This window comes from Dromaius novaehollandiae, chromosome 7 (assembly GCF_036370855.1).
Source record: "Dromaius novaehollandiae isolate bDroNov1 chromosome 7, bDroNov1.hap1, whole genome shotgun sequence".
Classification (NCBI taxonomy): Eukaryota; Metazoa; Chordata; class Aves; order Casuariiformes; family Dromaiidae; genus Dromaius; species Dromaius novaehollandiae.
The window spans coordinates 44,158,611-44,182,620 of record NC_088104.1 but is presented as its reverse complement, the minus strand read 5'-3'; the positions used below and the strand labels follow the sequence as shown (position 1 = coordinate 44,182,620).

Sequence of the window (24,010 nt, the reverse complement as noted above, 5' to 3'; positions counted from 1 at the left end):
TCTAAGAATCAGCTTTTTAAAAGCCTCTGTCTGGGTATATCCTCCCCCACAGGACATGCAGCAGGGTGACTTTTTGGATCAAACTGGTGACCTGAGAAGAGAAAGCTGCCCAGCTATATTGTATTAGACATCTAGACAGACTTGATCTGTCATCCTTGGTAGAGCAAAGCTGTTTTTATCTTCCCCTTGTGCTGTCCCGGCTCTCTCAGGTTGGCTGTCTGCAGCAAGAGCCTGGGATTTTGGGCTTTCCCTGTGCCCAGCATTGTGATGGGGTGCTCTACACGCCCTGCTGAACCAGCCTCCGCTGTGTGAGCACCAACAACTGCCTTCAAAGTGCTCTGTGCTCTGGAGCCGTCACTGGGAGGGGAAGAGCATCTGTCCCCTCTCCGCTGGTTAGGAAAGAGGAGTGCTTCACCTGTTTTTCTGCTCTTCTGCCCCCCAGCCAGTGGCACCTGGCTTCCCAGAGCCTCACGGGTGAGGTTGCCAGCATCGTTCCCACTTTGAAAAACCGGACACAAAAAACAAGGCAGAAAGCACTGAGGTGGTCAGTGTTAGAGGCACAGCCCGGTCCCCTGGTCTCCAGCCAGGCACGCTAGTTTTCTAGCATGGATGAGTTGCGCTGGAGGCTGTTTTGTGCCTTCTGGCACCCTCCGTCACGGGGAGGGGAGGGATGCCCCTGGGCAGCTGTGTGCTGGGGGCATTTCCTTTTTGTCATCAGAGCTGGAAGTCGTGCTGAGTGGCCGATTAATAAATTACTAATGGTGTTGCATGTGGTATGTAGCTGTTTGCTGGTCTTCTCTTGGCCTGCCCCCATGCACATCCCAGGCAGCGGGGAGCTTGTCCAGGAACAGCCTGTAGCCTGGTTTGGGTCACCGGTCTGTTTTTTCCAGCCTCCTATGCTCTTCTGTATATCCCTTGCTGTTTGGTGTGGTCCCCGGGCTTCCTAAAAATCTGCTCCATCCTCTTGTCCTTGTTAAATTGAAAAGCTTATTCAAGCAAACTCAATTTGGGCTGTTTTGACAGCCTCCTTTGCCTTTTCAAATTCTGGGCTCCTTTAAACCTCTCTGTGATAATACTGTGCATTTAAAGCACCTCAGTGGTCTCCATCAGAAACAGGAAGGTATTTTTAAGTCATTGTAAAAGAACTTGGTAAAACCAGTGTCCTTTCAATATATTGCAAGGGTTTGATTTCCCCGCCCCCACCCCCCGCCCCCGATGGTATGCAGTTACCTAATGCTCACAGCACCGTGATGTCCCTAGGAGTGCTGCAAAGAAGATGCTGTTTTATCGCTGTGATCCTGTTTTCCTTACCAACCCTTTAGTTAGTAAAGGGGCAAAGATCTGTGATGTTGGATACCAGAGCTCTCTCGCTGCATTTATGCCCTGTACGGATGATCTTGTTCTCATCTTTGCATGAGATCACAAGCAGGGAGTGGTGTTTCACAAGCTTTCATCCAGCTGCAGCTGAACGGATTCAGGTGTTAGGGGGTTGTGCATCCTGAGAGGAGGTGGCAGCTTGGTTTCCACCTAGGTCTTTGGCTTGAGAACATCTTGGTCTTTCACGGGACAAAATTACGATTGTAAAAGTTGCAAGGCAGGACCCTAAACTATTGAATGGCGTTTATTTTCCTTCCTGCCTTGGAATTCCAGGAACTTTCCTTCAGCTTTGGGGTAGCAAAATGTTTCCTTTGTTATGCAGAGGCAGAGTCCTGGGCTAAAAGCTAATGAGTGTCATTAGAGCAGATAAAGCAGAGATACTAGGCAGCAAATGGCTTCTCTTTAAAGCTAAACCAAACCTGTTAGTTCGGGGTTTCAGCCTGAACCTCGGTTTCGTCCTGTTTCTGAGTGGGAGGCAGTAAGGGGGGGTGAGGTGAGGCATGCCAGGAGACATGATGTCAAATCTGGCTTTTGAGCAGGTCTACCTGGGCATCCTCACCTGCTTTCCTTGGGCAGAGCTCAAGACACAGAAGTGCCTTATTCTCAAAGGTTTCAGAGGTCATTTGGGTCCCTAAATACCCATGGGGATTTGGACTTAGTTTCTACTCTGCTCTTAAAGAAGGATTTAATAGCACTTTCTTATCCCCTGGATATCACATACACGATGATATCAAGATAGACAAGAGAGACAAAGACCAAAAAAGTCACTGGCGAGATCCAGAAGTTTGATATTTAAGTAAAACTTTCTTCATACTTTTTTTGTTTCCATGCAGGTGGAGTTAGTTTGCAGCTTTTGCTGTTCGTGCAGCTGTTCCAGTTGTGCTTAAACTGGTTTCCAAAAGGGTCCTGGTCAATTTAAAAAGGTTATCTGTAAGCAGCTGGGAAGCTGGATTTCTATCAAAAGTTAGGAAGTTGGACTTGTTACTTTTTGGACCAAGGGCAGGGGGCTTCTCCAGCAACCTGGCCCTTTCCTTGCCACAAGCAGACACAATGTGTCGAGCTCTAAACCTGAACTGGTTTCTTTGTGGAGTACAAGACATTGTGATTCCTAAACAGAGTATGAAAGCTGTTTCCTATGCCTCAGAAACAGGCCATTGTAATGGGGTTTTGATACTGATGGTGTCAGTTAATGTTTTAAAGCTATTGCAGATGCTCCCATGGCTTAAGGACACTTACTCTTGGCTCTCAGCTCATTTTCTTCAGGTGTCTGATAGCAGGTTCCTGGCTGAGCTGTGATGTGACTTCTGGCAGTTGACCTGACAACCTTGGAGCAGTTAAAGACCAACTGCGAGGTGCTCTAAGGGGTCATGACTCAAAGGCCAGGCGACCTGCAAGCTGGGAAAGCTGGCTTCGCCCATCTGTCCTTCAACTACCATGTGCCAGTGACTTTACACCATGCTGCAGTTCTGAAGCTTTCTGAATATCAACTATACTTCTTCATCCTTCCCCCCTGCGCCAAGAAGTCACAAACGTCCCCACCTTAGAGTTACTTTGTGACTGATAATTTCTCATTTCTATATAGGGAAAGCCAAAGTAAGCAGCAGAGCTCAAGAAAGAGCTGATGGCTCCTAGCGCCAGTGGCTCAGTCTCTCGTACCTCCAGGGACCATCATGCCTTGTTAGGAAAAAAGAAAAGGAAAAAAGGACTATTGTGTGCAGGTTTGTCATCTTGCCTTTCATTTATAAACAAAAATTCAGTAAATGTTCACTTTTTCCTCCTTGCTTACTGCTCACACCCTTCTAGGGCTGTGATTTTTTTTTTTTTTTTTTTTTTTTGCAGGGAGACTGTCCTGGCTTAGTAGAGAAGAGAGGAGGGGGTCTGGTGCTCACAGGTGACTGAGGAGTCCCCAGCAGAGAGGCACTTCTGCTGTGTGTCATCCTGGTCCCTATCATGGTGCTGTTGGGGTCTGGCCCTTCCTTTGTGTCCTACTGCTGCAGGACGAGGGACTCGCAGTAAAAATGGGTGTTTAAGCTCCCAAAGTAATCACAGCCTGTGCCAGCACTTTGTTCTGTCTCAACCTACATGAAAAAAAATATGTATATATAGCAAACCCACCCAAAACACAGCGCTGCCACTGTGGGTCTCATGAGATCAGTGTAGTTCAGCAGAGAGGGGACAGAAGCAAAATCTCCAGTGTCATTTGAATTTTTTCACCACCTTTGGTATCATTGGGAGATGCTCACAGTGGATTTGCCTTAATAGATGTGGTGCAAGGAGGCAAAACTCCCAGCTCCTTTCTGCACCCGCCTTTGCTGTGGGCCTGGGAGCTGCTCCCTGCCGGGCTTCTTCCACTGCTTGCCCAGTGGCTGCTTTGCAGGGGCCGGTGGTGGGGTGGCAAGGGACGACCGCTCAGGGAGGCGAACAGAGAGGAATTTTATAAGGGGTGAGAAGGAAAAAAACAGTCATCCAGCTCTGGGCGCTAGCCAGGAGCGAGGGGGAAAGTGGAGCAGGACTGCTCCAGCCGCAGAAGCCTCGCTCCCCGTCTGCTTGCAGCTCAGCCCTGATGGCCGGGTGTTGGGGAGCTCTGCTCCGAGGGGCGTTGCAGAAAACATCAACTAAAAAATAGCTGTGGATACCCTGGGACCTGTGGGGAATGGCCAGGCTGGGCTGGGGGCTGTAACGAGAGACCCAGCTGCTTGTTCCTGGTGGCTTGGGTGTCAATGCGGCAGCCAGGACGCCTGGGTCTTGTCTTAAATCCAGCCTTGGCACTTCTAGTTTGTCATCCCTGGCACTGCTTGCCTTGATGTGGCTTGGCCCCCTGCCCCAAGCTATCAAGATGCCTGCAGGTACCGCGCTGGCCTCTCACCGGGCTGCACATCACTTGCCGAGCTTCCCCAGGGAGTGGATGACGCTTTGAGCTCTGCAGCTGGAGGACAAGAGCCATAGTTAAAGCAAGCTGAGGTGTGCTGCAGCACCTGATGGGCTCCAGAGTGCGTGCCCAAAGTTTAAATATTGCAAATTTAAAAATGGGAAACAGGTTGCTCTTCTTCCGCCGGGCTAAATTTTGCTTGATTTCTTTCCCCAGGGTTTGCTGGATAACTTCCCGGGAGCCAGGCCACTCCCTCCAGGTTCTTTCCACTGTGTTTTACCATTGCCCCGATCGGCAGACCAGGGTTTTAACTCATTTTGAATTTTCAGGGACAGGAGCCCCGTGTCCAAAACACTTCTGATTTCTCAGTTCTCAGCTCCAGGCATCTCCTGGAGGCAGAAGGTGGCTGACGGTGCTCAGTCAGTCCCAGACTCAGCTCTGCAGCCTTGGTCATGGATGTGGTTATTTGGGGCTTATTGCATCCAGGCCTGCTGTCTCCCTGGTCAGGATTATGCTAAATGGATGTGAGTTTTTGGACTCGGAGCAGTCCGGCTGTATTTGCCAACATCTTGCCATGAACAGGGTGGGCTTTGCATCCCCTTACTGCTCCGACGGTTTTATAGAGTCCTGGCACCACATTGCTCCTGGGTGCAATTACTATTCCCTAATTGTAAAGCAGAAAAATCAGCCCAGAAGTGCCTTATAATTGAGACATCTGCCATCACCAACTTCTCTGAAAATTAACATAAAAATGCCAGATCTCTCATAAGAAAGTGTTTAATACTTTCTGGGACTTGTTGATACCTGCTGCCAGTGTGAAAAGCCTAAATGGGTGGCCCAGTACATTTTTCAGAATTTATCCTGATTGCTGAAAACACCTTGGTTCTTATCTAGCTGGGAATGTTTGCCCTGCTTTTAACTCACCAATTATTTCTAGAGGGTGAAAAGAACGGGGGGAAGGGGAGGAGGAAATTGGCATACGTTGGTCCTCTGTAAAACTAGGGGTTGGAAGGCCACGAAGCACACCATCCTCATGCCCTAACAAGTCACAACTCAGTTTTCCCATTAAAAAAAATTACTTGCTGTTGTTTCTTTTTTTGCCCTCTGTTTTCAGGGTGTCAGAATTGGAACGGGACACCTGTTGGTGTTAAAGAATGATTGCATTTTGGAGAGGAGACCCTTGTCTGAAAAACTTGTGTTTCAACTGTCCAAAGATTTTGCACAGATTTTACAAGCTCAGATACGCTAACATAGATATTCCCGGTAAGAAGCCGGATTGAACCTTTTGCTTTCCTTTGCAACATGTTTGGGGGTACATGCTAACTGCTACTACTGATTGGCAGAAGCTTACAATTCCTTCACATCATCCTGAAACCAAATTCAGCCTGTTAAAGACAAACAACCCACCAAGCAGCATTTTTCTAAAAAAGGACACTTTAGGTATTATTATTTTTAATAAAGCTGCATAAAGTTAGATAGGAAAAAAAAAATCCCTCTTTGGGCTGCTTTGACAACCGCTACCTACTGTCTTTATTCACTGTGTGTTACAATGACTGCTAGCTGATGGCATTTGAGAGGTTTAATCAAATTTAATTAAAACTGGTGCTCCATATTGGTGTTGCAGCAGATGTTTTTTAATGGGAACTCCAGAGTTCCTGCAGGGTCTTACAGCGTCATCCTAGGTAAAAACAGGTCTAAGTCGGGGTAGACGGCATGATTTCTGTATCCCAGTATCCTGTCCCTGAATCCTTAGGGAGTGGGTATAGGAGTGGGGCAGGTATCTCTGGTACTCCCCGCTCCCAATTCTTGCTGCCCACTTGCAGAAATCAATGGGTCTCATTGCTTTTTTAAAATCTGTTTCTGCTCTGGCCATGTCTGGGACTCTGCGGGGGGAGGTCAGTGTTTCACCGTTTGCTGTACGCAAGCAGTTGCGTGCGCTAATTTGGGAACTGCTGCCTGGTGCTTTCCTGGGATGCTAACCAAGGTAGTAGCTTCATGGGTCATGCTTGGTAGCCCTCTGTTTTCAGGGTGTCAGAATTGGAACGGGACATTTGCTGGTGTTAAAGAATGATTGCATTTTGGAGAGGAGACCCTCGTCTGAAAACCTGTGCTCATTGGGGTGGAGGAGGAGGGCAGGGACAGGGAGCAGCGGTTGGGGGAGACCAGGCAAGGATTGCAGTGGCGCTGAGGGCAACAGACCCCCGTGGGGGCCCCGGGCACCCCGAGGGCAAACCGAGGTGTTCCATGTCGGGGGGGCAAGCCGGCCCTGCGCCCCTGGAGGGGACCCACCCTGCCCCTCCCTGGGCCGGTGACAAGCGTCACTAGGGTGACAGTGGGGCCCTTTGTGACTGGGCTCCTGTGACACCCCGCGGCGTTGCCAGGCACCCACGCGGCCTCGGCCCCCGCAGTGTCCGGGAGGACGGTGACGGGAGAGGACGGGAGTGCGTGGGGCTGGCGAAGGAGCCCCCTGAGTGCACCCAGGTCTTTCCTTGTCACCCCCGGGCAGCCCCGCGGAGCCTTTGCCGCGTCGCCTAGGATAGCGGAGAGACCCCCCAGCCACCCCAGGGTGGCCTGGGAGGAGAAGGCGGAGGACCGTGGGGTCCCTACGGAGAGCAGCTGCGAGCTGCAGCCCCACGAGGTGCGCACGCCCCAGGCGCTGCCAACGGCTGAGTGAGGGGGCACCGCTGGGTGCTCCGCATCTATCTGGGCTGCCCTCCTTTCTCCCGTAGATGTCTGGGGGACACCTCGAGCCCGCTGTGAGGACAAGTGCCATCCTCGCAGCCATCAGGGGCATCGGAGCCTGCAGCACCCAGGATGCGCAGGCGGCTGCTCGCGAGCTGGATGCGCTCGTGACAGACGACGCCTCCCTTTTGGAGCACGTAAGTAGCCTGTGGGTGGCACGGCCGGGGCTCGAGGCCTCCGGGGGTTGTTCCCCCCCCGCCGTCTCCCCGAGTCCATGTCTGCCAGGCACCCGACACCCTCCGGGGGCAGCGCAGAGCGGTGGCAAGGGCGGCCCTTCTGGGTGGGAGCTGGGCGACTGGCTGCAGGCTGGCAGCAGCCCCACTCGGAGCCGTGTGCCCTCCAGGTGCCAGAGATGGTGAGGTGCCTGTGGAGAAGTGTGCTGTCCGTCACGGAGGAGTCTGCGCGGCACAGCCTGGACAGGGCTCTTCTCAAGCTGGCCTGCGCGTACCCCGAGCAGGTGGTTGTGAGCCTGCTGCGCTGTTCCCCATCCTGCGACAGGTACGGGCCCTGCTGCCTCTAGTGCTTGGGGCCCCGCAGGCCTTAGAGCTCGTCCCGTGTGGGCTGCAGGGGAGAGGGAGATTTTCAGGACTCTGCTGAGGGGCTGGGCCCTCCCGGTGTCCCCGTGTGCCAGCCCCGCTGCCTCAGGCAGGGCTGCAGCAGCCAGAGCTGAGCAAGCCTGGCTGCCTTGGGCCCCTGAGCCCGGTCGCCTGGCTCCTTCCCTGCCCCACAAGGGACTTGAGCTTGGCGGTGTGGTGCCTGCTGGGGCAGGGCCGGCTGGGTGCTGCCGGCATGGGGCAGCGGGCAGCGGGCAGCAGGCAGCGGCAGGGCTGGCGGCCAGCCCAGGCCCTGTGGGGCTGCCCAGGCCACGGCGCTGCGGCTGCGGCACCCGCTGACAGGGCGCTCTGGGCCTGCAGCGCTGCCGCGGCCATGTGGAGGGTGCTGCTGTCGAAGCCCATGACTGCGGAGAAGGTGCTGGGAAAGCTGTTTCACGTGCTGTTGGACTGGCCAGTGCACAAGGCGTCGACTTTGGATGGGGACCACATGGACATCTCTCCCCTGACCGTGCGTTTGTGGAGGAAGCCTCGCTCTCCCCTAGGGCTGCACTGGCCTCTGTGGGCGAGAGGCCACAGAAAGGGCCCCCTCTGCCCTTCCCCATCCGCCGCCAAGCCCTGACCTCCCCAGGGCGCACAGGCACAGCGTGTGAGGGAGGGCTACGGCTGGCAGGGCCCTGGCCAGTGCCTGACCCCCGCCGCACCAGCACGCTGGGCTGCTGCTCACCGCTGGAGCCCCCTGTGCACAAGGCGGGAGCCCTGTGTGGGTGGCCCTCCGCCCTCCTCTGTCTCTGCATCGTGCTTGGTGGGCTGGCAACGTGGGTTAGGGGCAGGATTAGGGGCTGGGGCATACTTAGGGGCCCAGCAGGACCAAGGCACAGCCCAGGCAGGCCTGTGCATGGAGGGCCACACCCCCACCCCCCCAGGGAGACCTCCCACCAGCGCAGAAAGGGTTGTTGTGCCCAGGGCAGAAAGAGGAGCTGAGCCCCAGGAGCTCCCATGGCTTTGCCCTGGCTGCACAGCCAGGCCAGTCACTGCTTCACTGCCCCGTGGCCCAGGGCAGCGCCCAAGCATCGCTGCCAAGACTGGGCCGTGCAACAAGGGCACCTCCGCAGCGAGAGCTGTCTCTGGGTGTTTTCTGCAGGCAACCATGGCGCTGCAGGAGATCCTCCAGTGGCCCCCCTGCCCACCGCAGGTGGAGGCATTTTTCCCCCAGCTCTTCCTGGCGCTGCTGTTCCAGATTTCTGTCACCGCAGCGCTGACGCCGGAGGAGGCTGAGATGTGCTGGAGGGAATGCCGAGGGGAAGAGTCTGCTCTCACCAGCCCCGTCAGGTGCTCCATGCCAGCCCCGTTGTCTCTGCCCTGGACCTATAGGCGGGGCCAGGGGTGCCAGTGTGACCTGGTGTTTGCTCCACACACAGGGCCGCAGTGCGGGCCATGAAAGCGCTGCTCTGCCGTGCCGGCTACGAGCGCCAGGTGCTGCTCATGGCGAGGAAGGGTGGCTGGGACATGCTCCTCCGCGCTGAGACCCACCACAGCGGAGTGGCTTTGCTGGCCAGGTGAGAGCCCCTTGTGCCCGCTCTGCCCCAGCATTTCTCCCCTGCAGATGCGGTGCCCCACAGAGCCCGTGGGGATGCCCAGCTCCCCAAGAAAGGGGCTGCAGCCTCAGCGCTTGTGACCAAGGCATGGCCGAGGTTTGCCTGGGCTGCTCAGGCCACCAGTGCCTTCTTCCCTCTGCCAGGGAAATGAGGGAGACCCCAAGAAGGCTGCGAGTTTACCTCCTGCGCCAGCTGGCAGTGCTGCTCCGCCTGGAGGAGCCCTCCCAGGAGATCTCCATCCTGGCTTTCCTCGTGGAGGTGAGCCTGATGGCAGGGCTGCCTCTGGGGTGCCTCTCACCCCTCTGCTCTCCCGTGCCCGTGCTGGGGGGTGGGCGCGGCAGTGAGTGGAGCTGGGGCAGTGGGTGCGCTGCGACTTGTAGTCTTGGCTTGGCCCATCCGCGCTGGGGTAACTCTTGTGCCCACGTGGATTTGGTGCCTGCTGTGTGGATGGTGGAGAGGAGCGGAGGAGCAGCCCCGGGGGCCCTCCGCACTCACTGCTGCCTTGGGGCCAGGCTTTGTGTGGGCCTGGTGCCCTCGCCCTGAGCTGCTGGTGGGAGCCGGCACGGCACGATGCAGGGAGTCCTGCCGGCTCTGGCACTGTCTCCCTGCAACATGTGTTTCAGCTTGTGGATTGCCCGGACCTTTGCGAAGACAATGCTCATATCCTGCTGCTCCTTGCGAGGTATCTGGAGCGTGGCAGCCAGGTGATACGTGGACTGGTGCTCAGAGGCCTCATCCTGCTGTGCGACAGGCCGCAGACGGTGAGCAGGGGACAGGCGGGTGAAGCTGTGCGGGCAGCGTGGGGCTGGGTGAGGGTGCTGGGGAACACACAGAAGGGGGCGAGTGGTCAGGTGGAGAGGAGCCGGTGCTGTCCTCTCCTCCCTCCCTACGCCCCCAGTCCCCCACACTGCCATGGCTGTGCCGCTAAGCCCTGCCTGGCAGCAGGTTGCTGCAGTAACCGCCATGCCAGCTTCTGGGAAGCCAGAGGAGAAGCGGGTGTCTAACAAACCGGGCATTTTTGCCTGGGCAGTCCACTACTTCTTCAGCAAACGCAGTGGTGTTTCACACAGGTAAGAGAAATGCGCTTCCTGCTGCCACTCATCATGGAGCAACTGCGGGATGCGGACAGCGACATCAGCACTAAGGCCCTGGTGGTGCTGCGACACGTGGTGCACGTCACGGGCGAGGAGACGGTGGCCAGCATTGCTCCGCAGCTGTCCGCGGAGCTGCTGCTGCTCTTTGATGCCGTAAGGCTGGGGGGAGAGCCAGGGCCCCTGCCGGTGTCCTGGGCTGGGGGGCTGCGTTGCGCCAGTGCCCTCTCTGCCCTCGGCTGCTCCGTGTTGTGCTCGGCCCCTGCAGCGCCGGCAGGAGGGCTGGGCGCGAGGGAGACCGTGGGCTTGGAGCAGCCAGCACTGAGGTGCCCCCTCTTCCTTCCCACCAGGACGCTGTCCAGGTGCGAGTGCTCTCCACGCGGCTCTTCAGAGATGTGCTGGCGATTGTGCTGGGCACCAAAGACCAGCAGCTGCAGAAGCAAGTGCGCAGCAGCCTGCTGCCACTGCTCTTCCACATGGAGGACGAGAGCTGCAGCGTGCGCCAGGTATGGCTTTCTAACCAGGGCCCTAGAAGGCTCGAAGCAGGGAATGAGAAGCTGGGCAGGGGCCTTTCCCAGACCTGCTTTCCCCGGTCCCACAGGGCTCCGCCGCAGTCCATGGCCACAAATGTCTAAGCCCTGGAGTGCCTAGGGGCTTCGCAGCTAGCCCTGCAGGTGTGCGAGGCCAGGCTTTGCCCCCCAATTCCTGTTGCCACCGTGCCCTGCCCCAGCAGGGGCCTGGAGATGTCTGGCCTGGGGCATGCCCCAGCTGCCTAAGGCAAGAGCACTGCAGGAGGAGACACCCTGCTCCCCACGTTCAGCGTGTGCCCCCAGTGCCCTTGGCCTGCGCAGAGGGAGGCAGCACCTGCAAGGAGTTTGGGGAGCCAACTTGTTCCCCAGCCTGCGAGCCTGGGGAGGGGAGAGCCCCAGGGAGGGAGGTGCGGTGAGGGCAGGGGCCGGGCCCTGCATCCCGGCTACCCAGCTCTGGGGCGGGGGCACAAGTCTGGGCAAGGGCGCAGGCCGGGCAGCCGAGCACCCGCAGGGGCAATGCCTGTGGCAGGTAGTTGTGGCCGAGTCCTGCCTGGGCGTCTCTGCGACTGCAGCCCTTCAGCCTCCTCCTGGCCTTGGCTACAGCTCAGCAGCTCTTGGGGCTCTCTGTTGTGCTGCCGCGGCAGGACGAGGTGCCTGAGGTGGTGGGTGCCCCATGTCTCTGCCCAGGGTATTGAACCCCGTGGCAGAGTCGGTGCCCAGCTGCTGCCTCTTCCCATGGTGGGCCAGGCAAGGCCCCGAGACTTGCCAAGAGCAGGGGGACGCAGGGTCTTGTCCCCTGGGCTGCGGTGGCATCTCCCCGTCTCTGCTGCTGTGCAGGCCTCTCGGGAAGCCCTCCTTCGCGCTGCCAAGTTCCTCAAGTGGAAGCAGCTCAGGCAGCTGGTTGAGACAGCGCAGACGTGGAGGATCGGCGAGTGCCTGGTAAGGATGGCCCCAAAGCCCCCAGAGCCAGCCTGCGCAAGGCCTGTCCCCCTCCATGCCCAGTGTGTGGGGCAGGCAGCTGTGCCCCTGGCCCTGGCTGGCACCCAAAGCCGCCAGGCTGGAGCAGCACTCACGCTGCCCTTCTCCAAGCACGCTGCCCTGGCGAGCTCTTCTCCAGGCTCCTCTGCCCTCGCTGCCCCCTGGGATGCTAAAGCAGCCCCTGGCCCAGCTGGGCCTTGGCAGCAGGAGGGCACCTCAGCATGCCTGGGGAGCAGCCTGCCTTCTGCTCCCTCCGAAGCTCGGCACTGCCCAGCTCGTGTGTGGGAGCCATGAGCGTCCTGGCAGGGCAAGGCCGGTCCTGGGCGCAGGGACTGCCTGGCTGGCTGAGGGAGGGGTGTGCCAAGCCCGTGCCCTTGTGCTCTCTCCAGCTGGTGAGGGCCAGAAGAGCAGAAGAGTACCTGCACCAGAGCCTGACATACTTGGAGAGCCCACAGCAGTCCTTGCGAGAGGCAGCCGTGAGGTTCACTGGTGAGCCCCAACCGCTGGTGTCCCTCTCTGTCCCCGGACACCTCGGCCTCAGCCCCCCCGGCTGCTGCGCTGGCAGCAAGGACCAGCCTTGCAGCTGTGTCTGCTGGAGCCCCCAGCGCCCGATGCAGGGCCTGGGTGCCCAGGGGCTGTGTCACCCTCTGCCATCTCTGCCCACACATGTGGGGCTGCTGGGAGCCTCCTGCTGTGCCCTCACAGCAAGACCCTTGGGTGGCACGCAGTGCGGAGCGCCCTGGCGTCAGCGCTGCAAAAGGGAGGAGGGAGCGTGGCCAGGCTGGCAGGGCCTGGAGGCAGCTGTGCTGCTGGGGGTGGGCTGGGGAGCCGGATTTGTGAGCGGCTGTGTGTGTGTGCCTAGGGCTTGTCGGGCAGCACCTGAGGGGCCGGAGCAAGGAGAAGCTGGAGGACATCTGCACGGGTGAGCGAGGGCAGCAGGGTGTCAGGCAGGGCTGGTGGGAGGCAGACAGATGCTGGGCAGGGAGCTGCCACTCCTGCCCCAGGCGAGGAGGGCTCTGCTGCCCGTGCAGAGCAGGGCCGCTGTGGGTAGAGTAGAGAGAAGATTTCAGGAGCCTTTGGGACGGTCTTGGCCAGCAACTCCCACCTCGTCCCTTTCTTGCTCCTGCTGCCTCCTGGCTGTGGGAAGAGCTGGGTGGGACTGGCTGCGTCAGCAGGGGATGCCTGGCGTCTGTGCAGACACAGTGCCTTGATCTCTGCTCTGCTCCTTTCTCTCTCAGCCCTGCAAGGCTTGCAGGAGGACAGCAGCCCGTCCGTCTGTTGCCTGGCGACGCAAACCATCCTGCTCCTGAGAGCTCCAGGGAAGATGACTCCCTCCCCAGGCACCCTCCAAGGCCTGTGCTACCGCCTGAGGAGAGCGTGGGAGCGGTGGCACTGTCCTCTGCGCGGTGACTGTGTCTGCTGCTGGAGCTCGGCTGCCTCCTGATGCCAGGCTGCTCTGCCCGCAGCGGCCACCTGAGTGTGCGGGGAAGTCGGGGGGGTTCCTGGCCTCTCTCCCTGCCCGCAGGACAGCTCCGGCCCTCAGGCCCAGCCCGTCCCAGGCTTGTGCTGCCAGTCCCCCCTCTGCTGGGCTTTCCCCAAAGAAGCAGCCCTGTCTCTTCACCACGGCTCAGTGTCTTTTCTTTGGGCAAAGGAATGGGTAGAAAACTCCGGTCCTGAAGGAATCGGGGTCACCCTGGGAGGGGGAGGGCACACACGCTCTCCAGCAGTCTAGGGCAGCCACAACATACCCCCCTTCCCAGCAGTCAGAGAAGCACCCCGTTTCCCCTGACAGCAGGGTCAGGAATGGCAGCAGTCTTGACAGGGTTCTGCCCTGCAAAGCCATGACCTCTTCTGCATGAGGAAGGGCCCGGAGCTGGCCCCTCGCTGGCGCTGGCTTCCCCTGGTGTGGCTGAGCCCAGGAGTTAGCAGGCTGCTGGGATGCTCTGGTAGGCCCCGCAGGATTTGCCCATGCAGGCACCAGCGCAGCAGGGCCCAGAGCTCAGCACACGTATTAGAGGCTCCAGCCATCCAGAGATGGCAGGGGCCACTGCGAGCACTGCCGTCCATGTGCTTTGCGAGGCGGCTGCGCTGGGAGAGCAGGGGGAGCCATGTGCCTTCCCGCCTGCAAAGTCACGCTGCGGGCTCTTGGCTCTTTGGCTGCAGAAGGTCCCCGCTGCCTGCTCTCCCCAGCCCGTGGCCCTGGGCCCTGAACTCTGAGCAGGGCCGCAGCCCCCGGGAGCCCCTGAGCACCACTTGGGGGGCCAGAAGCAGCAGCAGCCAGAGTGGCTGGTGTCCGCCATCAGCAAGCGGCTGCCCCCCTGTGAGCACTGCCACTCGGGGGGCGCAGGTGGCTGAGCAGTAAGAGCTGCTCTGGGAAGAGTAAAGCCCGCAGGGAAACGTCGGCGTGGAGACTGTGAGACCTGACAGCACCAGATCAGACTCGGGGTCACACCTGACAGTGTCTGGGGCAGCCGGCAGTTTCTCACAGGGCCAAAACCAAACCTGGCCAAACTGACTGGGGCAAAGCGCAGTTTGTGTCACAAGGCTGATTCACGGCAGCCTGCAGCCCTTGATATTTGTCCAGCCACAGCACGTAACTGCTTGAATGCCGCACTCAGAAGCAAAAACGCCAGAAACGTGGTCCAAAAGCAAACGCCTTATCTAGCCCTGGTGACTATTTACTGGCAACAAGCCAGTTATTGCTGCAGGAGGTTTAGCATTATGCCTTCGAAGCGAGCTGAAGTTTCAGCGCAAGCAGCTGTACAGACTCACAGCCACAACACGAGGCAACGAGAGGGGGCCCTAAAGAGTTACGGTGACGTTGGCCTCCCGTGCACCAAGATGCCCAGTAGCTCCCCTCATTGCAAAGCACAGCATAGTCTGCTGGGATCCCCCTTCCGGCAAGAAACTGAAAGCTACGACAAAGCTTGGGTGCCGCAGCCCTCATCCCTGGACGCTGCTCTCTTCCCCCATCTCCCGGCCCAATGCAAAAGCCATCTGTGGCCAGGGGAAGGATGTCATTTGCAAAGAGCTGCCAGAAGCAGCTGCTCTCCTGGCCTGCCTCTCCTCTCTACAAAGCCCCCAAACAGGCAGCCAAGTTAATCTGCTACAGCCGCAAACGTTGCCACCAAGTGGCCTGGCGAGCCCAGGGAGCCGCGGTGTCCGTGTCCCGGTGCAGGTGCCCAGCCCAGGGCTGCCTGTGTGCGTGGCCGCAGGCGTGCGGTGGGGCAGAGGGCTCGGCTGGCTCCTCTCCTCTCGCTGCCAGCCCTGTAGCTCTGCCTGCTCTCCAGAGAGGAGGCGGAAGCCCTGCAGTATGTGGGCGCCTTCTTCATATGCCGAGGGGAGGTGAGTGTCGCCATTTCCCTCGGGGCTGTGCCCGCCTCTGCCGGTGGGTCCCTCGGGGTCCCTCGGGCTGCGCCACGCTCAGAAGCCCCCGGAGGGCTGCTGGCTGTGGAGGGCTGCTCCCGTGCAGGCGCCCCACTGTCGCTGCAGGCCCTGCAGTGCTCTGGTCCTGCTGGCCCTGCCCCTGGCCCTCTCACGCGCTCTCTTTGTCCCTCTGCTGCTGGTATGAGGAAGGGGCCGAGAAGCTGTGGTTTCTGGCCTGCGTCTGCACCCTCTGCGCAGCAGCCAGCTCCAATGCCTTGTTACGGGAGGAGCTTTTGCTCTGCAAATGGGAACTGGCGGAGTCGCTGGAGATGAGGGGAGAGGGGACCGCCAGCAGGCCTGGTGGAGGGGGCACTGGCCCAGCGATGAGGGCAGGATGGGCAGTGGGTATCTTGTGAGGTATCTGCGGAGTGACTGCTGGGTGATGTGAGGGCCGGTGCTCAGAGGCCTCATCCTGTTGTGCGACACAGCAGGCACGGTGAGGAGGAGGCAGCTTGCTGAACCTGTACCAGCAGTGTGTGGCTGGGCAGGGGATGCTGGGTAACATGGCACTTTGGAGGGCGCCTGGTAAGGTGGGCAGGGCCTGGGGGGAGCTGGGCTGCTTGGGGTGGGCTGGGGAGCAAGATCTGTGAGGGGCTGTGTGTGTGCCTAGGGCTCATCAGGCAGCACATGAAGCGCTAGGGCGAGGAGAAGCTGGAGGACAACTGCAAGGGTGAGCGAGGGCAGCAGCCTATCAGCTGGGCTGGTGGGGAAGAAGTGGGGAAGACCCCACCCTGTCATTGCCAGCACATGGGCCAAACACCCTCAGGTGCCCTGGGGACAGCCTGCCTGGGCAGGTGCAGCTGCAATAGCTATGAAGTGCTCTGCCAGCAAACTGGATGAATGTTATGGAAATTAGGCTTGTCGGCCACCATAACAGGGCCCGACCCTAGGTTCCCGCAGAAAATTTCACAGCCAAATCAAAACAAATTAAATAATTAAATTTTAATGACGCACGTGCAGTAATTACAGCTCGAGGTGGGTGCCTCAAATCCTGGGCAATTATAGTTTTTTCAACTTACATTTCCCACCCCTCACGTGGTAGTTAGACCAATAGTAATTTTTTGGTCTGCGGTCTCCTGCTCCTCATTGGCTCTCATCGTCATTCTGAGGTAAGCTGTCTTTCTCCTTATTTTTGTTTTTTTGCGGTCTCTGATGACGGTTGTACCTCTGTTTTTGTTGGGTCTTACTGTTGTGCCTTAAGGTCCTGAGGAGGAGGCGATTCCAAACCACAACAATCAACACTGCCCCAGCAGCGAGCCAAGGCCCCGTCCCCCAAGGTCCCAACGCCCTGCACTGGTCCCACTCCAAAGCCTTGACACCCTCCCCCTCAGAGTGCAAGACGCATTCCTGCAGACACCCTCCCTTTCCCAGTGTGAGACGCAGGAACGCGGACTGCCTGCAACCTCCCCACCCTCCCAGCTTGAACCAGCTCCGAGGCCCTTTTCTTACTGGACTAAGGAAAAGTTCATTATTTTATCTAAGTGCGGCCCAAGGCCCCAGCAAATTCAGCCACCCATGCCAAGCAAGTTCCATACAAGTTGCGCTAAGCGGCTACCTCTAGACAGTTTCAGTGCGCTATTCTTTAACAATGAAGTCTCTCCTCCAGGTGCTAATGACCTTTCCCAGCCCACCTGCAGGAATGTTTTCTCCCTCCCAATTCCTGTCTCTCAGACTTTGCAGGCTTTGCCCAGAGTTGGCACGTGCCACAGCCATCTCCAGTGTACAGATCCTCAGGCAAAAGGAGAGGGAAACCAGGTGTCGGGGCTGACGCTGCAGGGCTGGCACAAACTGTATGCACAGCCCCAGCCCCCATGGCCCTGGGGAGCTCATGATGCCACCAGCAGGCCATGCGATCCCCTTGACATCTCTCCTGCCCCAGACACCGAGGTGGCAGTCATGGCCAGGCCTCTATGGCTGCACTTGTGAGGCAGCGCCCACCATACCTCTTGAACCAGGCACTGCCCCAGCAAGGGCACTTGTTCCCCAAACTCCCCCAAAGAGAACTGGAGGAAGAGGAGGGCTGCCAGTGTCCAACTACATCAGCTCCGTAGGTGCAGGGCCTGGGGCTGTGGAGGGGAGAAACGGATTTCTCTTCCCAGGGCTTGTATGTCTTCTTCCCCGGCCCACCAAAGAAAAAGAAAGAAGAAAGCGAGAGAAGAGGGAGAGAAAAGGCGTGTGAAGGCTTCAAGCCTGGGGCTGGAGCCAGCAGTGGGGCAGTGGGAGGATGGCAGCTGAGGGCTGGAGGCAGCAGCTGCTGCACCTCTGGGCAGTCGCTGACTTGGGTGCTCTGCTGGAGACGAGCTGCCCTGGGAGAAGGCTGTCGCTCCTGTGCCCGGGCAGTGCCATCGCTGAGCCCAGCCCCCAGGGCTGGGGCTGCTCCTCGCGCTGTGGCACAACGAGAGGTGCGGCTGGTTTCTCGGCCTTCTGGAGTGGGCGCGCTGCCAAGCAGCAGAGCCCAGGGGCTGGCATGGCTGCAGGGAGGCTGCTCAGCCCCCTGCTACAGCCAGCAGTTCTCTTCGGAAGCGCACAGAGGCCAGCGCAGCTGCATTTTCTGTCCCTGCCCTGGAGGGAAAGCTGAAGCCACCACACTGGGGAGCTGAAGGAGGCAAACGGTGCCGCGCAGCCGCCGACTCGAGCACAAACGGCGGCGTTTGAACAGCGCGGCTGCAGCAGGCCCCGAGCCGCAGCGGCCAGACCCCCCGGGACCGGGCCCAGCCGGTTGCAGCCCGCCCCAACGGCCGCGCCCCGCCCCTCGCGGTCCAGCGCCGCAGCCAATGGGGGGAGCCGCCGCGGCGCGCGGGCACGTGGTGGGCGGGGCCGCCGGGCCGCGTGCGGCGCAGGCGCAGGCGCGGGCGCGGGGGCGGGGGCAGCGCGGGGCCGGTGCTGGGGCGGCGGGGGCGGGGCAGGAGGCGCCTGCCGGCGGGGGCAGCGCGGAGCCCGGAGCGGCGGGTGGGAGCGGCGAGGCGAGGCGAGGCGAGGCGAGGCGAGGCGAGGCGAGGCGAGGCGAGGCGAGGCGAGGCGAGGCGAGGCGAGGCGAGGCGAGGCGGCAGCTCGGGAGCAGCCGGGTGGGAGCAGTGGCCCGACGCTGCCGTGCTGCGAGGCAGCCGCCCCTGCAGCATGGGGCTCTGTGATGGCGTTGGCTGGGTGGCCTCGGGGCCAGGCGGGTGAGCAGGAGGGAGGCGGCACGTCTGGCCCCTCGGTGCCTCCGGTGGCCTTGTGAGCTCTGGGGTGCCCCTGGCAGGGGTCGTGGCCATGCGGGGGCTGCCCAACCGCCTGCCGTGACCCTGGGCCTTGCGTGGGGAGGGTGACGCTGCGGTTGGTGCGTGGCGGTAGCCGTGTGTGTTAGCGCTGTTGGGGTGATGCTGGATGTGAGAGCATCTAGCCTGCTGCTGCCTTCTGACTGCTGCCAGGCAGGTCATTTTGGGGAGGTGCTGGGGTCCGTGGCGCCTCTAAAGCAGCGAGGCAGGTCCCAGGCTGCGCCTGTTAGGTTGGAGTTTGCAGGGGAGGAGCCCGGCCTGGCGCTTGGGGTGCTGGAGAGGGAGTTGTGTTGCTCTTGCTCTCTCTTGCCCTCCTTTTCTCCTGTTGGGCTTTGTTTCAGCACAGCCCAGGTGATGCGGTTTCGTTGTGCTGAAGTGCCAGAAGCCCCCGGTGAGGAGCACAGGCGTGCCCAGGATGGGGAGCAAGGGAGGAGGCAGGTGTGGGAGGAGATGTTGGGTGAGTGCCCCGAAGAGAGGAGTGAGCAAAGCTCAAGCCTGCCCTGGCGTTGGGGTCTGAGCACCCTGTTCCCGGAGGGGTGCTTGTGGCGCGTGCAGCCTAAGAGGAGGGGTGCTTGTGCTTGCTGCATGCTGGAGGCACAGGAATCGTGGGGGTATCTGCAAGGCCCCTGTGAGTGAGGTGGTGGGTGGGGGGCTGTTTTGGGGTCTGAGCTATGGGCACAGGCTGCTGGCGCTGCAGAGGCAGCGGCTGGAGCGCGCTGTGCCCGTGGGAAAGGCTGCCAGGCTGGAAGAAGCAGGAGCCCAGCGAAAGGCAGGGTGGGTTAGCCCTCAGGACTGCTCTTGTGCTGTGCATGCCCGCGAGTCTGTGGGCAAGCTGTCCCCGTTTGCTGAAGGTGCTGGTGAGAGCTGGGGTCTGTATCCTGCCCTAGAGCTCTCACGTGGCAGGAGGAGTGTTTCTGCGAGTGCCCTGTGGTCTCTGGGCAAACGGGTGTGAGCCGCAGTGCTGGTAGCAGAGCGGTGCCTGGAGGTTGTGTTGCTGGGGGTTCTGCAGTAAAACATGCCTTTTGTTCTCCTAGGTCCTTGCTGCTGTGGGATAGCTGGTGTTTTGCCCCTTGGCCTCCCGTCGAGCTGCCGGCTGGGGCCCCCTTTTGGGACCAGCTGGGCTGGGGCCCTGCTCCCCGTTCTGTCGCTAAAGCAGCAAAGTCCCCTGCGGTGCTGCCGCAAATGCCAGGGCTGCTGAGTGCATCTGGGCAATGCCCCCCGCCAGGCCTAGCTCCTTCTTGCAAAGGCCTTTTGAGCATTGAGCAAAGCAGGTGGGGCTGAGGCCCGCCGTCCTGCTGGGGAGACTGACCCCCCAGTGGGCACAGCAGTGGGAGCAGCAGGGTTAAAAATGTGGCTCAGGGCCCTCCCTAGCACAGCCTGCACCTTCCCTGCCTGCTGGGGGACAGGGCTGGTGACATCCAGCCTTGGGTGAGAGTGACGTGGGGCTGATGACATTGCCATCCACTAGCGGCAGGTGCCTGTGGCCGCCCCATGCCCCTGGGTGAGCTTGGTTGAGGGTGAGAGGCAGCGCTCTGCCTGGTTCCCCCTGAGGACAAATGCCTGGTCGATGCTGAACCCTGGCTGTCTCCCTGGTCCTTGCTCTCTGTGTGGCCTCATTGCTGCCCGGGAGCCTCGGCCTTTGCAGCTGCCGCAGCTGGGCCTCAGTCGGGTGGGATGTTCTTGCCGCGGAGCTGGAGCAACTGGGCATGGGCACAGGCGTCAGCGCTCCGGCCTGCCCTCTCCTTGGCCCCAGCCGTGGTGCTGCTCCGTGCGGCTTGTCAATGTGAGCAGCTTGTGAAGGTGGCCACTGCTCTGGAAAGCACATTGGCAGTGTAAGCAGGGCCGGGGCAGCTTTGGCAGATGGGCAGTGACTGATTGTGCCTGTTGCTGCCCCCTGCACTTGTGCTGGTGGCTAGCAATGGCGTCTTGCTGTGCCTTTGGGAGTGGCTGGGGTGGTGTTGCTTATTGCCAGCCAAGGGCCTGTGCTGGGAACGACGGCTAGCACAAACTGGGCCCTGCCGGGCCTGCTACAGGAAGAGGCAAGAGCAGGTGTCGTAAGAGCACAGCCCCCCACGCCCCCCGAGAGCCCCTAAACCCCACAGACCCTAGCTGATGGACGTAGGGCAGCTGTGGTACGACTCCTGCTAGCTCGCTGAGCAAGCCAAGGCACTGAGTGCGTGCGGGACACCAGCCCGGCTTTCTCCAGCACTCGGGCACGTGCAGCTCTTTTGAGGTGATAGTTATGAAACAGCTTGTGAGTCTTCCGCAGCACACAAGGGCTGTATTTCTGCCGCAGGTGTCCCAAATACACATATCCGTGCACCTGTTGTGTCGCACGGCTGCAATGAGGCCGGCCAGCACTTCCCAGAGACGTGGCATGCACGGCGTGCGTGCCTGCTTTGAGTGCAGGCCATTGCCAAAGCTTTAACCTTGCTGGCCGTGCGAACGCTGGCGCAGGTGCCCTATTTTGTGCCTGTTCAGCGTGACAGCCGTACATCTGATGCACCTCCCAAATGTCATCTGTGCGGCAGGCACCCTTGCTACTGTCAGCTAGCTTCCTGGGATTGGGGGAAATAGGGCAGTCTGGCGTGTGCTAGTGTTTGTGATTTCTGGTCATCTCCCAGACACGAGGCAATCTTGGGTGTGTATCCCTGTGGCAGGATGGGGCCCGCGTTGCCCACACAGCATTGCCCAGGCGGAGGCAGCCACAGACAGAGGGCTTGTGAGAAGAGGCAACTTTATTGGGGTGTGTGCATAGGGCAGTGCTCCCGTGGGGAACTGAATCTCTCCAAAAGGATGGGCAGTCTCTGCGCAGGTGATCACAGGCGCCTCTGTCGCACGCCTCCTGTCAACGGCGTCTTCAGTGGGATCGGGTGAGGATCCGCAAAGTGTGCTTTTGCTCCATTTGCAGAGCCGCCTTTTGGCGTCAGTCTAACAGGCTCCTGAGCCGATCCTGCAGCTCGGTGAACTCGCGCGGCGCCTGGGCGTGGGCGTCGGGCTGCTGCGCCAGGCGCTGGAAGAGGTTGAGCGGGCTGGCCGTTTGGAAGGCCGCTGGCAGGGGGACCTCCCTGGGCACCCTCTCGTTGCCTAGGAGGAAGTGGTGAAGCTGTTTCTCCTCCAGGCAGTGGTGCAGGTAGCGCAGGACATCCCTCAGCCGCTCCAGGAGATGCTCTGGGCACCACTCTGATGGGGGAAGCAGTGTCAGGAGGTGCATGGCGACTGTTTTCAGGTGGACAGAGGAAAGCACCGAGTCCTCCAGGAGGTAGGTGAGGAGCTGCAGACACGTTAGGTGGCAGCTGCCCTGGGGGGCCTGCCTGGCCATGAATCTGAAGAACAGCAGCTCTTGCAGGGCACAGCTCTCCAGCCAAGTTGTGCTGCTGCTGAGGCCGGCCTCTGCCTCCTGGCTGCCCATGAAGAGCCCCGAGTTGTCTTGCTGCACCCCCAGCATTATCTCAGTGTGCATGGTTCTCCCAGAGTCACATGTGAGCTGGAGCTTGCAGGAATGGGAGGAAGGCAGCACTGTCAGCTGGCAGTTTTGTTCCGCAGCAATCACGTCCCAGGCATTTCTTACACAGAGCTGGAACCAGCGGGCGGTTTTCTCCACATCCAGGTAGAAGCCAGTGCACAGGGTGTGTAGGAGCCCGGGGCGCTGATACCTGCGCACTCGGATCTGGGAGTGGTGCCGGAAGCACAGCACATCCCCCAGCAGCTGCTCCCTCTCGCACATGCACTCCAGCTTCACATGGACGCGACCATGCCTCGCCGGCAGCTCCCCGCCAGTGCCCAGCTTCAGGCGGAAGGAGTGCCCGGGTGGTGGCTTCAGGAGCACGAGCAGCCTGTAGACGGTGTCCTGCCTGTGGTAGCTCCAGCCTTCAAAAACGCTGCCCACACCGATGCACCATTCCAGCCGCGGCAGGAAAGTTGTCAAAGAGAGCATCTGGCAGGCATGGAGGAGGTTGCCCGCCAGCTCTTCCACCACCTTGCATGTGTGGGCCACGTCCTGCACTGGCCCCCAGAGGTGCTGCTGGTAGAAGGTCTCTAGGGCCCTCCTGCCTGGGCAGTCCAGCTGCTGTTCAGGAGAGAGCCAGTGCACAGCACCCACAGCCTCCTGCTCCTCGCCTTCCCCCTCCTCTTCGCTGCTGGAGGAGCTCAGGCCACTGCTGCTGTCACACTCATCAAAGTCCTGCTCCGTGGCCATCCAGAAGAGCCCAAAGAGCAGCACAAGGCCTCCAGCAAAGGCCCCAAACTGCCACAGGTCCCAGGTGGCGAAGACCACATCTCTCCTGAAAAGTCCGCTCTGCGGCTCCTGCATCATCTCCGCAAACTCCTGCTGCAGCCGAGTCATCAGCTCCACCTCCTGCTCCTTGCGCTGCTGCATGCACTGCTCCATGGCCACATCCATGTGGTCACTGACCTTCAGCGGCTGCAGGACAATGCCCAGCATGGCGAGGAGGAGCGCAAGACCCCCAGCCATAGCCTACCTAGAGGAGGTGGGAGAGAAGCAGGTGAGCCAGGCCAGCTGGGAGAGAGCTTGCGGATTGGTGGCGGGAGCTGCAGGCACAAAGGGGCAAGATGGGAGAGGGGGCGAGGGAGCTTGGAGGCAGCAAGGCTGGGATTTGTGAGCGCTGCCTGAGCAGGGACCCCGGGCCACGCCAGGGAAAGCGCTTGGGCCCTGGTGCCTGCAGGCTCCAAGGGGACGCAGGGCCTAGACGCCGACACTGTGGGGCCGGCCCATCCTGCCAACCCTCCCCTGAGGCCCAGCACCCTGGCCAGGCTTTGCCCCGGGGGCAGGGGTGCAGAAAGAGCAAGTGCCACCAGAATGGGGAGTCCTGAGGCCCGTGCCCCCCCGCCCCCCCGCCAAGGGAGCAGCGGCCCGCAGAGCTGCGAGTGCCCGGCGCATCCCCAACACGTCTCTGGGCACCCGGGCTCACCGGGAGCCCCAGGCACCTCTGCCTCCAGCCCTCAGGGTGCCAACATCCCTGACCCAACGCGCTGCTCTGCATGGCTCAGCCCTTGCTGCAGCGCTGGAAACCTCCGGGAGGGAGCTGGCATTGGTGCCCCGGCCCTCGTCCCGTCCAGTGTTGCCCCACTGCTGCACTCACCCTGCAGAGGCTGCCGCAGCCCGGGCTGGCCCAGGCCATACTGCTGTGAACCCAGCAGTGCTGCGGGGCCAATGCCTGTGGGTGCCCTGGTGACAGCCCCCTGCCTTTGTGACTTGTCCTCTGTGCTGTCACGGGGGCACAGCCCCTTTCCAGGGCCAGCCCTGGCCGCCATGCCCACCCTGGCGTAGTGACACACACCTGTTCTGGGCAGCCAGAGCCGAGGCCCTGGCACCCACCACCTACGAGCCCAGGCAGCAGCCACACAGCATGCCCGTGGGCCCCCCTCACCAGGTGGGCAGAAGCACCCAAACAGCCCTCAGCCCTTCTAAGAAAGAAAAAGGGGCCCTGTGGAAGGAGGTCCTCCACTTACAAAGACAGAGTCAGTATTTTCTGAGCCAGGAGGACGAGCTCCGCCTTGCAGGCATCAAACAACTTGGGGCCTTTGGGAAGGGCCAGAAGAGAGCAAGTCCTGCCCCACCACCCCCCTTC

General features: G+C 60.3%; 1 protein-coding gene and 2 long non-coding RNA genes across 3 annotated transcripts; 2 read left to right on the top strand and 1 right to left on the bottom strand.

Annotated features, from left to right (window-relative positions):
• The first annotated feature begins 2 nt into the window (after positions 1–2).
• On the top strand, positions 3–5,381 carry LOC135328920 (uncharacterized). Its single transcript, XR_010390070.1, has 3 exons — positions 3–3,095; positions 3,217–3,268; positions 5,361–5,381. It is a non-coding gene; the product is annotated as an uncharacterized LOC135328920 (long non-coding RNA).
• A 5,203-nt stretch (positions 5,382–10,584) lies between these two features.
• On the top strand, positions 10,585–12,188 carry LOC135328974 (uncharacterized). Its single transcript, XR_010390104.1, has 3 exons — positions 10,585–10,734; positions 11,596–11,697; positions 12,126–12,188. It is a non-coding gene; the product is annotated as an uncharacterized LOC135328974 (long non-coding RNA).
• Positions 12,189–21,345: 9,157 nt separating this feature from the next.
• LOC135328947 (inositol 1,4,5-trisphosphate receptor-interacting protein-like 1) lies at positions 21,346–22,893 on the bottom strand. The gene has a single exon (XM_064515524.1). The coding sequence runs from the start codon at positions 22,891–22,893 to the stop codon at positions 21,346–21,348; it is 1,548 nt and encodes a 515-aa protein (XP_064371594.1).
• Between the last annotated feature and the right edge of the window lie 1,117 nt (positions 22,894–24,010).